At 39.2% G+C, this 17,622-nt stretch overlaps 1 protein-coding gene across 1 annotated transcript in view; it reads right to left on the minus strand.

Moving 5' to 3' along the window:
• MTTP (microsomal triglyceride transfer protein) overlaps positions 1 to 13,179 on the minus strand; it is a 75,836-nt gene extending 62,657 nt beyond the window's left edge. Inside the window, 4 exon segments of the mRNA XM_078148451.1 lie at positions 1,911 to 2,104; positions 11,196 to 11,233; positions 12,115 to 12,292; positions 12,709 to 13,179. Coding sequence (XP_078004577.1) covers positions 1,911 to 1,971 — 61 coding nt within the window. The 5' untranslated portion in view covers positions 1,972 to 2,104; positions 11,196 to 11,233; positions 12,115 to 12,292; positions 12,709 to 13,179.
• Between the last annotated feature and the right edge of the window lie 4,443 nt (positions 13,180 to 17,622).

A 17,622-nucleotide genomic window follows, 5' to 3' on the forward strand; every position in this document is an offset into this window, starting at 1 on the left:
TGGTTTATCCCAAGGGCCAATATTTTGAGATATCAGATTGGGGTCAAAAGTTGAGCACAGACTGGTTTTCAGTGTGGACTATTAACAAATAGGTGTCAGTCATTAAAAGGACCGTGCCAATTCTATAATTAAATCATGATACTGTATAATACAGAAGGTTGCAGTGTCTGGGTAGGGACAGCTGTGAAGTCTTGTGCTCTTTATTAATATACTTGGCACGCACAGCATGTGCATCTCTAATTATTAGCGATCCCAAACATCACACTTCCCATATTTTATGACACTGGATATTTCATACTGGGGAAAAACACCTTAAAAAGTGCCCTGTTAGATGCTTCTAGAAATACATTTCCAGATCAACAGAAAGTGGAAAAGCTGATAACTCAAAGCAACTCCTTTCTCCACTATTTCTCAAGGAATCATATAATTCAGCTTAATGTTAGAGACTCTTATCAGTAGTTCTGTTTCTCAACAGATCATTAGATGCTCCCCAGGCTGCCAAGCTCAGCCACATGGACCTTTTACTGGACTTTTAAAGTGCTGCCCAAGTATACACTGATGCCTTAGACTGGGGCTCTTAAAAAGAGGCACAAAAAGGTTAAGTGACTTGCCCAAGGTTACAAAAGTTGTAAATGGAAGAGCTAACATTTGAGCCCTGGACTGCTGATTCCAAACCCAGTATTCTTCACACTACCTTAGAACTGAAGAAAAAATTATTAGAGACTCAAAAATTTAGTGCGGTGAGTTTAGATTAATCACACCTATTAATTCTAACCCGTCCTGTCTTGCTCAAGCAACCAAGAATGGTAATTTCATTTTAGAAATTATTTTTTATCACACAAGAAGACCTGAAAGGACCACACCACCCTTTGAATTTTAAAAGCCATAAATATATTAAATGTAATTCCCACCTAGAGAAAAGACATCGTGAATGGGTTGCTTGTATTATTACCTAACGATAAGCCTTCTAAGTTACATGGCCTCTTTTAAATGTCTTAGCATGACTAGCCTAGGCAGTATTTGCTCCAGAACTGAACAAGGGTCATTTATCATACCAAGATGTTTATGAAACACTGCTCTATTGAGTCTTGTACAAAAGGTTATTTTAAGATTGTCCTTCACCAGAGACACATCACGCTAAATAGGGACCTTTTAAAATGAAGAGTGTCTCTTACTCTTTATTAAATCATATATAGCTCTACCAATTAATTAATTGTATCTTAAAACAAAAAGCGTGAATTAGTCATTTGGTCTTTTCAAAGGCGGCAAATTTCCCACTTAATAATATATAACTGTAATTCTTGCAAGTTGCTGGTAGTGTTACAGTTTTGGTATTGATGAAGGACAATGAAATTTAATAGATTCTTCAGAGTTCCCATTCATGCTTCTCTGGCCAGTGCTCTGAAAATGGCTCCGGGGTTGATTATGAAAAGTTAGGGAGAGAGGCCCACAAGTCCCATTCAGACTGGGGCCTGATTTTTCCTGAAGGCGAAGTGCCACTAAGCACTGCATTGCTAAGCAACTCTGGAGGAAATCACGACTCTAGACTTCCTTTTACAAGTCAAATGAGGGAGAAACATTCTGTGAATGAACAGCAAACAAGAGCTCCTTGAAACAAGAGCACGCTTCTTCTTCTTTTTTTTTTTTTAAAGAAAGTATGAATGGCTGATTCAAGCCAAAAAGCACTTGGTTTGGCAAACTAAAAACTCCAAGAAAGCCCAGCTTTGTTCAGTGAATGTCAGACTTCATGTGTGTTTCCATCTCCCACCAACCCCTAGTTCTGTCTTCCTAACCATTCTGGAGAAAGGCTTTTTGCAAGACTTTTGTTTGTCCTTTTTTAAGACTGAAATATGCCATTTTTACTACCCAGTGATTTGGTTTTTAAAAAACAATGGGCCGCACAAACTTACCTTTAACAGACGCAGAGTAGGAGGAGATGAAGCAAAGAAAAAGAACGGCCAGAAGAATCATCGTCGACTCGGGTCGGGTCCAGTCCCCAGCAGCGCCTGGAGCTCGGGGCAGGCCGGCCTGCACCCACCAGGAGGCTGCACTGATTGCAGCCGAGCAGGAGAAAAACCTCAGCACCTGGGACAATCAGCTTTATCTGCAGACAAAGGGCAGATTCCAAATTCCACCTCAGGGCCTAAGTTCAATAAAGTATTTTCCATTAATCATTAAGCCCAGGGGTTTGCAGATTTTACCCCCTTTTAACGGTTTCACTTCTTTCACCTTTCATTTTGGGGAACTAGGCCAGAGCAGCCTTGCTCTAGAGCAGGAAATCCTTCACTTTTTGGTCTCCCAGACTCCTTTGGAAGCTCATTTTATTCACTTTATTAAGTGAATAAAATGACACAGTATTACAATGTCAATCAGTCAGTTAACAAGCTTTAATTAAGCGCTTACTATGTGTCAGGCACCTAGTAAGCACTAGGAATACAAAGAAAGAGGCAAAAGATTTTCCTTCCTCTCAAGGATCTTACATCCTAATGGGGGAGACAATATGCAAATGTATGAACTACACACACACACACACACACACACATATATACACACACACACACACATATATATATATATATACACATACACACACACACATATACACACACACACATATATCCACATACATTTCCACACATACATATATCCACACGTGTATATATCCACACACATACATACATATATACATATATATACATATATATGTATATATATGAGATAAATTGGAAATAATAAACCCAGGAAAAGCAATATTAGCATTAAGGGGGATCAAGAAAGGCTTCTTATAAAAAGGAGGTATTTCAGCTGAGCCTTGAAGGAAGACAAGAGGCAGAGATGAAGAGGAGAGAGTTCTGGGTGGGGACTGGCCAGTAAAAAGTCTCGCAAACCAATTATACTGAAATACAGTGATCAAAAATATAAAGCCACACATGTGTATATATATGTATAGTTAAAAGGTCACAGATCTCAGTGTCTCCTGAACTCTCCTTCTGGCAGTTAGTATACAAGGGAATACCAACAATGACCATTTGTCCATAAGGCAGAAGTAAATTACCTCGGTAACATTCCTAGGGCTTTTGGGAATCTCCAGCATGACTTCTACTGTGCTAAGCTAGGCCAGAGAGCCTGGCATCTGTTGTGGAGCAAAACTATGCACTCCCCTCTCCCTCTTTCTTCTTCCTTTCTACCCGGCCCCCCCTCCGCCATTCATCTCTCTTCTATCTATCATTTGAGACTCAGTTTGGATCTCCTCTTGAAGATTTCTTATCTTTGGGACCCCATCCCAATTAGAAATGAACTATCCCTCTAATGAAACTCCATAGTACTTTGCTGGCATCTCTCTTAGGATCCTTAAATTCTATTCTTCTACTGATTTAAAATAATTTGCACCCTTGCTTTCCTCTACCATTCCACTTAGATTTTAACTTACCTTTATAACCCTTCTAGAATCTTGCACATAGCAATAGCTCAATAAATGTTTATTAGATGAATGAATGAATGGAGAGAGGGCTGACATCAACACAAAGACCCAACCCAAAGCGTAGCGCTTGGACCCTGGCCTACTCAGTCATAGGTGACTGAGACTAAAAAAGTTCTAAGAAAAGGACTATTAAAATGTTTTGGTTTAAGTTTCCTATAAGCAAATGATTACTCAGAGATCCTTAAATTAAAAACAGGAGAGAAAACATAAAAATGTATATATATATATATATATATATATATATATACACACATACACATACGCAAGTGTCGATCTATCTATCGATCTATCTATATCCAGATTTAAAGAGAGATCTTCATGAGCTACTTTTGTCCCTTTTTCCAGAATTCATTCTTGGAATGAGAGGGGTCTCCCTATCAACCAGTCACCCTAGAAAGAATCTGGAGCTCTGACCAGCAGGTGTCCAGAATAATCTGGACAAAGGGTGGCATAGAATTATCTCATAGAACAAGAATATGAACACAACCATCTTCACATGTATTATATAAAAGACTACAAGAAGGCAATCGTTTGTCTTTAGCACTCTTTGTCAGATGGGAAAATCTGCTCTACAGTTTTACATACAAATTGTAGAGGTAGATGCCAAATACAAACAAAGCATTGCTGGTCTGATTGCTCTGAAATGTCCTTAGGTCAACGAGGTAAAGCAAAAAGGCCAAACCTTCAAAAATAATGTTCCTATTGAAATACCAGTAATAAAACTTGTTTTCCCAAGAAAGAACTTGACAAGGGAGAAACAGCTAACCTTGGTGCCAGGAAGACCTGAGTTAAAGCGACATCTTGGACTCTTGGTGACTATATGACCCTGGGGCAAGTCACTTAAGCTTTAATTGCCATGCACAACTCTCTAACAATTAATTGCATAGAATGACTTGCATTGGTAGAGGGAGCTTCCTCATTTGGGAGGAATCACAGATTCAGCCTCTATCAGCTCCAAATGACTATGGCCTGTTGGTTGTTAAATTTAACCACATTTTTATGATGGAGTTATTTCGGATTCTTGAATTACTTAACACTAAGCTAGATACTAGACATTCTAGGGGCATAGGACTTTATAAACTGGTTTCACTTATTGAAAACCCTCAAATCCTTCACTGACTCTCTATCTCAATAGCACTATAATTTACTTCACGGTCAGACTATGTGGTATAGAATACGTGTCCCTCTGGTTAAAGTACTCTCATTTGTCATGCATTTTCCAGAGTCCAACAAATAAAGGGCATATCCTTATTACCTAATCAAACTAATGATGTGTCTTTTGAACATTTGCTCTTCAATAAAAGATTCCCATTAGTCATTCCACCGAATGGAGAGGTATTTCAAAATGGATTTGAGAATCTTCTCAATGGCTATTTTTGATGGAAATAAATGTTGGGGTCACCTATCTTGGATTGGTTGGGTAGGGTGTTGTTGTTTTTTTGAGTCTACAAGAAAAATCCAATGATAAAATAATAAAAAATTGGGGGCTTCCCTAATCAGAGAGTCCAGTGTGCTGTGATCTCAGATGCAGTTAATTAAACTGGTTTAAATATCTAACTCTAAATAAGCCTTCTTGGACAATAAGCCCCCTTCATGATTCCTTACAAATGCTTGCATAAATTCCACACCAAAATTTAAGAGAAATGTTCTGTATCTGATGAAATCATACAGACAAATGCCAAGATGGGAGTTTTTTCCTTCCTTCCCCAGTAAAAAAAAAAAAGTACATTTATAAAGTTTTTGCTTGCTTAGCAATATTCCTGTCATAAAGAGTCCTTACAGATCTGGGCTATGTGACTAGGGGGCATTCCATTAGTGAGGTCAAAATCAATCAAAAGGCAAAATAACCTCAAAGCAGAAATTAAGGAGCAGGGGCCAGAGACAGCATTTTGTCTGCCACTGAATTAAAATGCTAGGAAATAGAGTGGGTACTGTGAGAAATGAGAACCAGGGACAGTGTGCCAGAAGGGATGATAAATTTAAGAAATGAACAATTAAACATATGCTGCCACTCTATTGATAGACATGGAATTGGACAGCCTCATGAAAGTACATGGGCCTGGGTAATATACTCCCTGGGAAACTGAACTGGCACATATTTGAGAAAGGAATAGTGGAAGGCTCCAGCTGGCTCTGGCCCATATCCTTAGAGTTATCACTGAAGCAGTACCAATGACCCAGACATGTGTGAGACATTTATTTCTATGTGAAGTCAAGCACTGAGCAGCTCCTGAAGATGGGAGGGGTTGATCACCCCCCTTGGAGGTGATAGATCACCCATGCATAGCTTGGCAGAGTGTCTGCCCAATGCCCAGGTGAAATAACCTAGACTTTCATTATCCCCAAACTGCAAGTCGATTTTTTTTTCAATTACAAAAGGAGCAATATTTATTTCAAGTTAAACTCACTCCCCAGCTTATCATTCTTTCCAGGAGTTCAGTGTTCCCAGAGAGACACATAATAAATCTTGTACAATGCCATTATACCTGGGGATAGAGGAATCTTCCCAAATTCACTGGTCCATGCAAGTATGATGTTAAGTGCCCAGAAGAGCATGAAATCAGATCAATCTTCCTTTCACAGTGAAGTTTCTCTTACAAAAGCTGTCTGTGAATAGTCCTACCACTCCCTTGTTTAATTCCTTGAAATCTGGCTCTTGCCCTTAGCGTTCTACTGAAATTATTCCCTCAAAGTCACCAACGAGCTTCTAACAGACAAATCCAAAGACATGCTTTTCAGTCCTCATCCCTCTTAACATCTATGCAACACCCTGAGTTACTCTATGAGCTAGAGACACTAGCCTCCTTGAGGTTCTTTGAACAAGAAATTTCATCTCCTAACTCCGGGCACTTTCACTAGCTGTCTCCTGAACCTGGAACTCTCTTCCTCCTCATCTTTCTCTCTTGATGTCCTTCAAGACTCAGCTAAAATCCTACCTTCTACAGGAAACCATTCCCAATTCCCCCAGTGGTAGTGCTTTCCCTCCGTTGATTGCCTGCATGTTGTCTCTCCCTTAGACTGGGAGCTTCTTGACAGTCTTTTGCCCTTCTTTGTCACCCAGTGCTCAGTACCGTGTAGAGTATACAGTTGGCATCGAATAAATGCTCTCTGACTGACTGGTGATTAGTCCTTTTCTCTTTTGACTTCTGAAATACCCTATGCTGCCAGTTCTCCTCCTGCCTCCACAATTGCTCCTCCTCACTGAATGTCAAAGCAGCAAGATCCGTTAGAGATCTACTCAAGCCCCTCATTTTACGGAGAAGGAAACTAAGATTCAGAAAAGGAAAGTAATTTCTCCAAGGTCATCCTTGGAAGAGCTGGGGCATGAACTCAAGTCTTTTGACTCTAAATCCTGGGTTCTTAATCTATAGTCCATGGCTTCCAAGGGTCTGTGGATAGATTTCAGTAGGTTGTGAGACTAGATGGGAAAAATTACAAATTTATTTCAATATGGTTGGTTCCCTTTGTAATCCTATGTTATTGTTATTGTTGGACTGTTTTTTGGTTTTTTTTTTTTGGTAATTGGCATCAAGTGTCCAGGATCTATACAATAGGTGTCTGAGGCTGGATTTGAACTCAGGTCCTTCCAACCCCAGTGCTGGTGCTCTATCCACCATGTCATCTAGCTTCCCCTCTATGTATTTTATTATATGAATTTAAAACATTATTCTGAGGAGTCTATGGCCTTCACCAGATTGCCAGAGAGTTCGTGACATAAAAGGGTTCAGAACACTTATGTCCCATCTCCATTCTGCTATACTATGCTGTTTCTCTCTCCTTTGCTGGCCCTCTTCCTCCTTTTCTTGACCCCTTAGGTGGGTGTTCACCAATGCTCTACCTTCAGCTCTCTTCTCTTTGCACTTTCTGCCTTAGCAAACTCATTTGGTCTCTTGGACTCAACTATCAACTCGATGTAGATAAGCACATGGTGATGTCCAGCTCTGGCCCCTTTTCCATGCTGTAGACTCACATCTCCATACATCTAGGGGTCATCTCTACCTAGATGTACTACTGGCACCTCAAATTCAACGCATACCAGAGGGGAGTGATCTCTGATCTTAGGATCAGAAGACCTGAGTTTGAATCCTAACTCGGCCACTTACTGTCCAGGAGACCTCAAGTCACTTTACCCCCCCATCCCCTCATTTTTCTTCATACATAAAATGAGGGGTTGAACAAGGTGATCTTTAAGGTCCCTTCAGTCTTTAAATCCCATGAGCTTATGTCCAAAACCAAGATCATTATCTTTCTGAAAAACTGTTCCTCTTGATTGCACTGTGGGCAGGCAGTACATCACTCACTTCATCTTCCACGAATGAGGCCTGGTGTTATCTTTGACTTTTCTCTCTCTCACTTCTCATATTGACACAGTTCCCAAAACCAGTTTATTTTTTTCATCCATTCCTCCCATCTCACCACCTCCACCTTAGTCCAGGCCCTTAAGGACACCTGTCTGGACTCTTAGCATTCTAACATTTCTTTGCTTCTCCAAACTTTCCTCACCCCAATCCACTCACTGGCACATTTGTCTACCCCACGTAGAGACTGTTTATATCCCTCTTCTGCACAAACCCAATGTCAACCAAGCAAAGCTCAGACTCCTTCTTTTACTCCCTTTCACATGCTCTGTTCTAGTCCAGAGGTTCTTAAGCTTTTTTTGTGTTTTGTACTGCCAAAGAGGGCAGTCTGGTAAGACTATGAACCCCTTCTCAGAATAATATTTTTACATGCATAAAGTACACAGGACTACAAAGGAAATCAATTATATTGAAAAAGTTATCAAAATGTTAAGAAAGCAAATGGCTGAACACATTGTGGTATATGATTGTGACAGAATACTACAGTGCTGTAAGAAATGATGAGCTCAATGATCTTAAAAAAACATGGATAGAAACAATGCAGACTGAAATGAGCAGAACCAAGAGAATATTGTATATAGTAACAGCAATCTTACTTTAAGAATGACCTTGAGGGCCAGCTAGGTGGTGCAGTGATAGAGAACCAGCCCTGAAATCAGGAGGACCTGAGTTCAAATTCAGGCTCAGACCAAACACTTGACACTTACTAGCTGTATGACCCTGGGCAAGTCACTTAACCCCAATTGCCGGGGGCGGGGGGGGGGAAGAATGACCTTGAGTGAACAAGTCATTTTGATTATTATAAATACCCAAATTAATCATAAAGGACATTTAAAGAAAGATGCTATCTGCATCCAGAGAAAGAACTGATAAATAGAGGTATATCTAGAATAATTTTACATATATATACGTATTTGTGTCTAAAGGTGGCTACCATCTTGGGGGGAGGGAGGGAAGAAAAAAAGAGAAAAAAAGAAATTTACATGATAACTTTGTTGTATATCTAAAAGGAATGGCACCCTTGACCCTAGCACTTCTAGGGCTGTATCCCAAAATGATCATACAAATAGGAAAAGGACCCACATGTACAAAAATATTTATAGCAGCTCTTTTTGTGGTGGCAAAGAATTGGAAATTGAGAGGATGCCTATCAATTGGTGAATGGCTGAACAAGTTGTGGTATATGAATGTAATGGAACACCACTGGGCTATAAGAAATGATGAACAGGCAGATTTGTGCATGGTCTGATGGTGAGTGAAGTGAGCAGAACCAGGAGAATGTTGTACACAGTAACAGCCACGTTGTGTGATGTTGATAGACTTAACCCTTCTCAGCAATACAAGGATCTAAGACATATCTAAAGGCCTCATGATGGAAAATGCTATCCACATCCACAGAAAGAACTATGGAGTTTGAATGCAGATGGAAGCATACTATTTGCTATTTTTTTTTCTTCTGTTGTGTTTTGTTTCCTCTTTCTGGTGGTTCCTCCTATTGGTTCTAATTCTTACTTATATCACTAATATGAAAATATGTTTAATAGGAATTATATATATATTATATATATATAGCCTATATCAGATTTCATGCTATCTTGGGGAGGGAGGTGAGGAGGGCGGGGGAGAAAAATTTAAAACTCAAAAGCTTATAGGAATGATTGTTGATAAATCAAAATAATTAATTTTTAAAAAAAGGAATGGCAAGTTGTACATAGTAGACTTGCAGTTTCATGGGCAATCATCTTTTATTGTCCTGTGTTATAGAAATTCTTTTTTATTCCATAGGTTAAAAATAAAATAAATTTTAAAAAAAGAAAGCAAATTTACAGACCCCTGGTTAAGAAGCCCTGCTCTAGTTAAACTTGATTACTCACAATTCTCCATACATAGTCTATCTCCTCTGTCCTATTTCCACTTTTTTTTTTACCCTGTTGGCTACACTCTGAGTGACCTCTCCCCTTTCCCCTCCCCCAACATGCCCATGGAAATCTTACCCAGACTTTAAAAGCTAAAATGCTACTTCCTTCTATAATGAACTCAGATTCTACCTGCTTCAATAATTAACACTTTTGAAGTTGGGAAAGAGATCCATAAAAAAAAAAAAGGATTAAGCCTTTACTATGTGCAAGTTACCCTGCTAAGTGCTGACAGTACAAATAAAAGGAAAGGTGACATTCTCTGTCCTCCCTCATGGAACTTAACACTCTAACAGGAAGCGGCAGCACCTCCAAGGGCAGTGGTGGCCAGGCAGGATTGTTATGGACAAGAGAGTCATCCAGAATGGTGACTAGAGACACAAGCCAACTGATTGATCTGTAGGAATGGTAGCGTTGCTTTGATTGTTCTTCTCAGAGCTAGAAAGGGGCTGGGGAACGGGGCAGAAATTCTGGTAGCAAGGCCCATAAAGGGCCAGGAAGTGACAGGGATGATCCTGAGACCAGGCAAGACCTGGCAAAATGCTCATCAATCAAAGTCCAGGGTCACAGGGCTGGAGCCTTTAGTTTCCGGCAGAATCGAAGGCTAGAGTGCAAGAGGTTGGAGGGAGCCAGGAAGAAGACACCAACAAGCTTCACTGGCATGGCCCCAGTAGATTTTTTTTTTTACTTTAATAGATATTTTTGTGGTAAAAAACTGTTCTAAGGTAAAAATGAAAAATACACAGGTCTCCCTGACTTTTTCAACAGAAAGACCTTAGAAAGATCTGGGGGCTCATTTAAGACTGTTCACATAAAGTCAAAAACAAATATATATGGTAAGAATCTCATTGCCATGAGATTCCCTTTCATATTACTTAGTCTGAAGAGCATCTCTTAGACCGCCAGGCTATAGAGGGTTTTATAAACAGCTAGTGAGATATCTAAAGATGGCTGACTCATTCTAAAGTACATTTTTCCTTCTGTTCTTGTCACTAGAGGTTGGCAGGAATAAAATGTTTTGCTAGATTGGAAGATTAATGAACTTTAGCCCATTAAAAGCGTTAACTTCGGACAGGAATATGTCACAACCCCAGAAATGGATCAAGAAAACCAGGTGTGTGATACCAAGTTGGGATAAGGGAAGCAGGGAAGGATATGGAATGTGGAATCAAGATTTTTCTACCATCCTGTTCTGAAGAAGTTGAATATGGTCTTACATTTATAATATGCAAGGATAGCCCACTTTTTGTAACAGGTATTCCTCAAAAGGTTTATGTTACATGTTTTGTCAAACAAACTCTTATTTTCAATACTGTGAAGGAATTTTGTGTTTAAAGTCAGCCAGGTTCTCACAATGGTTTTTTGAGGGTAGACAATATGACTTGTCACTGAGGTGGGCAGCTGCAGGAAGGCAGTGTGGACAATGGCCCCTATACTTACAGCTGACAAACTCCGTCTTCTCAGTCCTCTTAGGTGGCCTGGTGAAGAAAAGTAAGAACAGGGAGATTCTTGCTGCGTCAGTAACAAAAGATGCTGAGTCCCAGTAACCATGAGACTGGAATCCATAAGGTCTCCAACATTAAATTCTTGCTTTCCCAAAATACAGCTACTATATAAGAAAGCAGTTCAAAAGAACAATTGCAAACTATTAATAGACACATGAAAGATTTCTCCATATCACTGAGAAGAAAAATGCAAATTAAAACAACTCTGCGCTTTTTACCTTATAACCAGCAGATTGGCAAAGATCACAAAAAATGGAAAGTGTTGGAGGAAATGTGGAAAGATAGTCACGCTAATACGCTGTTGGCAGAGCTATGAATCTGTCTCATTGATCTGGAAAACATTTTAGAATTTCCCCCCCAAAATCACTAAAATGTTCACTTTTTGACTCAGAGATCCCACTGGTAGGCATATTACCTAAAGGAGGACCAAGACAGTGTGATAGGATCAATATCTAGCAGGGTTCCCCCTACCTGGCACACAGTAGGTGCTTAATTAATGTTTCTTGATCAGTTGGGTAATACCTAAACAAATTGTGATAGATGAATGTAATTATTAGACTACATGCAAAAAAATGACTAATGTGAAGGATTCAGATAATGTGGGAAGGCATAAACTGATGCAAAATAAAGTAATCAGAACTAAGAGAGCAACACAACAATGAATATGAAAATGTAAGAGCAGAGAACAGTAAAACAAAACTAAACATTTTCTAATTCTGACACAAAAGGTGAAGCTTATGAATAAGTAGATGACAGACAAACATCTAAAGATAGAACTTTAAAAACAACACTATGTGTCAGATACTGTGCTAAGTACTAGGGTTACAAATATAAGAAAAACAGATAGTCCTTACCCTCCAACAGCTTATGGGGAGTAGGTGCAGGAAAGGAGGAGAGTACTTGGCAATTGGTAGGGAGGTCCAGAGAATAAATTGAACTAGGAGAGAAGTGAGCAGCATGCTTAGGGCCTCTCAGAAATGTAAATCCATATTGGGAACTCACTAATCAGGAAAGCAGACTTCAAGAGACAACCTGTAAAGACACAGAGATGGAAAATAGAATAATATAATGTTGTATAGACATAAATGTCATGTCTAGTATATCCCCAAAAGGGGTCAACAAGGTACGTTCTGGAAAGGTACTCAGTGTATAAAACAAGATATAGGGCTGCTATTTATTTCTTCCACCACAAAAGAAATATCTAAAACACAAAGTACTCATAAGCATGTTTTAACTCCTATTGTACTCTCGTAGAGATTAATACTTAAAATGCCAAAATTTGAATTATTTGGGGGGACTGCTGGTCAGCCAGCTCACCTTCACCTTGACTCTCTACTTCTGAAGCAGCTCCCTGAACATCTCTATCTTTTGGCATGACCTGGGATTATCCTCCCTCCAACATGCATCCTTTCCTCCATGAGGACTTTAGTTGCTGCTGGGAGCATTACCTGAATCTCCCAATGAGCCCAGACCTCTTGAGTCTGTGAGGTATTGGCCAAGGCTGGAAATGTCCACCTCGGATTGTTCTTCAGTCACCTGCACCAAGGGAAAGAAACACAAAGCAGAAAAGCCAGCCAGGGCCTTAAGAACCAGGCTCAGGCCCATTTAGACAAGCATATGCTCTGGCTGCCAAGAATGAGTGACCAGGGTGGGATGAGGTAGAGGGGAAGGGGGAAAGACAGCAAGTCCAAGAGAGAGCTGAGCTCCAAACCACACATTTAGAAGAGAGGAATAATGGGGCAGCTAGGTGGCGAAGAGCACTGGCCCTGAATTCAGGAGGACCTGATTTCAAATCCGGCCTCAGACACATAACACTTACTAGCTGTGTGACCCTGGGCAAGTCACTTAACCACATTGCCCAGCCAAAAAAAAAAAGTGAGGAGTAAGAGCCTGAAAGTGGATGTTGTTTCTCACTTAAAGTATACTGATTGAGCAGCTCTTGTTGCTTAATGGCCAGACCACTGAGATAGCCCTCTACCACAGGAAGCAGATAGAGGTGGCATGTGGGGACCAACCAGAAGCCTCTGGTTGCCTCTGCCTTATCAAAGGATTCAACAGAAAGGGCCAGAGCAAAGGTATATACAACCAGAAGAGACTCCAAGGACAGTAGATGTGGCCCCAGAAGAGTCCTAGATCTAAGCATGCTTCCCAGAAAGGATGGTCACTTGCATCCATAAAATTTGGATAACACTGCTGCTGAGAATAATTCTGCTGAATGAGCTCTGAAGTCATAATAACTGGGTTCAAATTCAGACCTAAATTCTTATTACCTGTGTGGCCTTGGAAAAGTCACTTAACCTGCCCAGGCCTCAGTTTCCTCATCTATAAAATGAGAGGGTTAAACAGGAAGGCCTCTGAGGTCAATTTCCATTCTAGATCTATGATGCTATGATCCAACCTCCTAGGGATGCAGGGAGGTTCAAATTTATTTAATGTACAGAAAGCACTTTGTGACAACATAAAATGCAAGTTAAGAAAAAAGAAGGAAAAACAAAATCTCAACAAGAGCAAGAAATGAATGAATCCGTCAATAAATATTTAAGCACCTGCCATTTGCTAGACACTGTGCTCGGCCTGGAGATGTACAGACAAAAGCAAAACAGAGTCAGAAAAAGGCTGTCTGGTTTTGGAAAGGAATACACAGTTCTTCATAAACTAGATCCCACAGGGGCACTAGAACCTATCAGTTTTCTTTATGCAACTGAGCAGCTGCCAAAGGGAAGCAGCTCTGGGGCACAACAATTCCAGCCTGAATTCAGTGACCTAGCTGTGAAGGCCTGTGTATCTGATTGCTAATCCTTGTTCAGCATTCTCTGTGCTGATCAAGGAGGCAGTTGGAGGAAGCAGCCTACTAAGTGACTAGGAGTAAATGCAGGCCTGTGTTGCCACCTACCAGTTAACTGCGTACATGCAAAACTACATCACCTCTTCCTTTTTTCCTTTCCTAATTCGGCATAGAATGTCTCATAAAATGTACTCCAAATTAAAACACAAAGTCTAAATTTAGAAGACCATGCTATTTCTTACCTGTGGTATAGTTATAAAGTTTCTGTCAGAATTAAAGAAAATAATATAATCAATCATTCCTGAAATCTTACACAATCACCCAGGGAAAACAAACTCCACCAAAAGATAGACAAGCAATATTAACTATAAGAGGAAGTAGTACAAACTGTAAATTGCTTAGAAATGATAACCTCTTAGAACATGGTGTCCCAAAAGTCTTAGTGAAGCTTTAATAACTTAAGAATTGTAGCTTTTTCTTTAAGCTTCTTAAAATTGCAGTAAGGCTTTTGGAACATCCTTTTCAAAAAACCCTAATATATTATATGTATATATATACATATATGTGTATATATATACATATATATATATAAAACATATATATATAATATTGTGTAAGACACATATGTGTGTAAAGAGAAGAGAGGAGAAGAGAAGGGAGAGAAAGAGAGACAGAGAGAGACTCAGATTGGGATTTCTGGGCAAGTCACTGTCTGTCTCAGTCTCCTCATCTATAAAATTGAGGATAATAGCACTTACCTCCCAAGGATGATGTGACGATAAAATGAGGCAGTATCAATAAAACATTTTGCAAACCTTAAAGTCCTATATATACTAGGTAGTAATTATTACCTATTAGGTAGCACTTTTGCACAGACTGTCCCCTCATGCCTGGAAGTATTTCCTCTTCATTTCTGCTAATAGAATCCCTAGTTTCCCTTAAGACAGCACTCAAATGGTAGCCCTACCAGAGAGCATATCCCTGTAACCCATTGCTAGTACCTTCTATACAAAAATTACTTTGTATCTACATTGTATACACTTCATATTTAATTTTCATTGCGCATGTTGTTTTTCTCCAACAGCAAGTAACCTTCTTGAGGAACTTGCAGTTTTTGTCATTGTATCTCCAGCATCTCTCACAATACCTGGGATATAGTGGAGCCTAATGAATGCTTATTGAATAAGAAGGGCTTCAATAAATGGGGTTGACTGATAAACACATTCATAGATGCCCACACTTGTGAATGAATGCAGGCATCAACATAGGATAATAGGGTTTAGAACTGATAGCAGCACTGCTGAGATTTGAACCCAGTTCTTGTAGGGGAAGGAACTCTGTATTTGTACTAAGACTTGGGTTCAATTCCTGACTCTGCTTTCCATGGGTATGACCTTCCATGTCATTTTCAACTTCCTAGTCTGTAAAATGAAGGAGTTTGACCCAATTATCTCTAAGGATCCTTCCAGCTCTAAATCTGATCCTGACTTTAAATCTAGGGTGCCTTCTACTAATGCATACAGGAATGCTGGCAGAACCACAAGTCAGGAGAGCTGAACTTGAAGCCTGGCTTTACCACTTAGTAACTCAGTTTTAGTAATCCACAGAGCATGGGACATGCTTGGATGGGTAGCCACTCCAACTTAAAACGAATGGGATGTGTGTGATTATTTGAGCCAGCACTACTGCATTGAATCTGAAAACAACTGCAATGCAAGCAGACATAATACAGGCTCATAGCACAGATGACTTGTCTCAAGCTAACTGCTATATTTGAATTTGAAGCATGTGAATTAAATAAATAAATATCTGTGTATGTTCTGTTGGGGACACGATGCTGCCTAATGGATAAAGAGTTTCCTGGCATCATAGCCAAGAAGACCTAGGTTTGAGTCCCAACTCTGACACATCCTGGCTGTGACCATGGACCATGTCCCACCTTCTGGAAGCAGCCATCTCTGTGACCCTTTAGTTAGTTGAGCTGAGTTAATGCCTTTGCTCTGAGTTTCCTCATGTAGGAATTAATGCTGTGTACTAAAGGTCCAAGATTATCCCTTATATCAAAAATTATTTTTGTTAATCACTTATGGTATAAAATTAATGTTAATTTTATTTTAATAAAATACTAGCTAAAATAAGAGAAGAAAAATAAATTGAAGGTATTAGAATAGGCAAAGAAAAAACAAAGCTATCAATCACTCTTTGCAGATGACATGATGATATACTTAGAGAATGCTAGAGAATCAAGTAAAAAACTACTTGAAATAATAAACAACTTTAGCAAAGTTGCAGGATATAAAATAAACCCACACAAATCATCCACTTTTCTATATATTACTAACAAAGCCCAACAGCAAGAGATAGAAAGAGAAATTCCATTTAAACTTACTGCAGACATTATAAAATATTTAGGAGTCCACCTACTGAAACAAACCCAGGAACTCTATGAACACAATTACAAAACACTTTTCACACAAGTAAAGTCAGATCTAAATAACTGGAAAAACATCAGTTGCTCATGGGTGGGCTGAGCTAATATAATAAAAATGAAAATTCTACCTATGGTAATTTACTTATTCAGTGCCATACCAATCAAACTACCAAAAAATATTTTATAGAGCTAGAAAAAATAATAACAAGATTCATTTGGAATAACAAAAGGTCCAGAATATCAAGGGAACTAATGAAAAGAAATGCAGGGAAGGTGGCCTAGCAATTCCAGATCTTAAATTGTATTATAAAGCAGCAATCATCAAAACTTTGGTACTGGCTAAGAAATAGAGTGGTGGATCAGTGGAATAGGTTAAATATGCAAGACACAGTAGTCAATGACTATAGTAATCTATTATTTGATAAACCCAAAGACCCCAGCTTCTGGGATAAGAACTCACCCTTTGACAAAAACTGCTGGGAAAACTAGAAAAGAGTATGGCAGAAACTAGGCATAGACCAAAATCTCACAGTATATACCAAAATAAAGTCAAAATGGGTTCATGATTCAGATACAAAGGCTGATACTATAAGCAAACTGGGAGAACAAGGAATAGTTTACCTGTCAGATTTATGGAGAACAGAAGAATTCATGACCAAACAGGAGATAGAGAACATTATGAAATACAAAATGGATAATTTTGATTACATTAAATTGAAAAGTTTTTGCAAACAAAGCCAATGCAACAAGATTAGAGGAAGTAGAAAATGGGAAAGAATTTTTACAACCAGTGTCTCTGATAAGGGTCTCATTTCTAAAATACATAATTAAGTCAAATTTATAAGAATGCAAGTCATTCCTCAATTGATAAATGGTCAAAGGATATGAACAGACAGTTCTCGGAGGAAGAAATTAAAGCCATCTATAGCCATATGAAAAAATGCTCTAAATCACTATTGATTAGAGAAATGCAAATCAAAACAACTCTGAGGTACCACATCATACTTATCAGATTGGCCAACATGACAAAACAGGCAAATGATAAACGTTGGAGAAGATGTGGGAAAATTGGAACATTAATGCATTGTTGGTGGAGTTGTGAAATGATCCAACCATTTTGGAGAGCAATTTGGAACTATGTCCAAA

Source organism: Phascolarctos cinereus, unplaced genomic scaffold (assembly GCF_003287225.1).
Source record: "Phascolarctos cinereus isolate Bilbo 61053 unplaced genomic scaffold, phaCin_HiC Scaffold_9;HRSCAF=440, whole genome shotgun sequence".
NCBI classification, from domain to species: Eukaryota; Metazoa; Chordata; class Mammalia; order Diprotodontia; family Phascolarctidae; genus Phascolarctos; species Phascolarctos cinereus.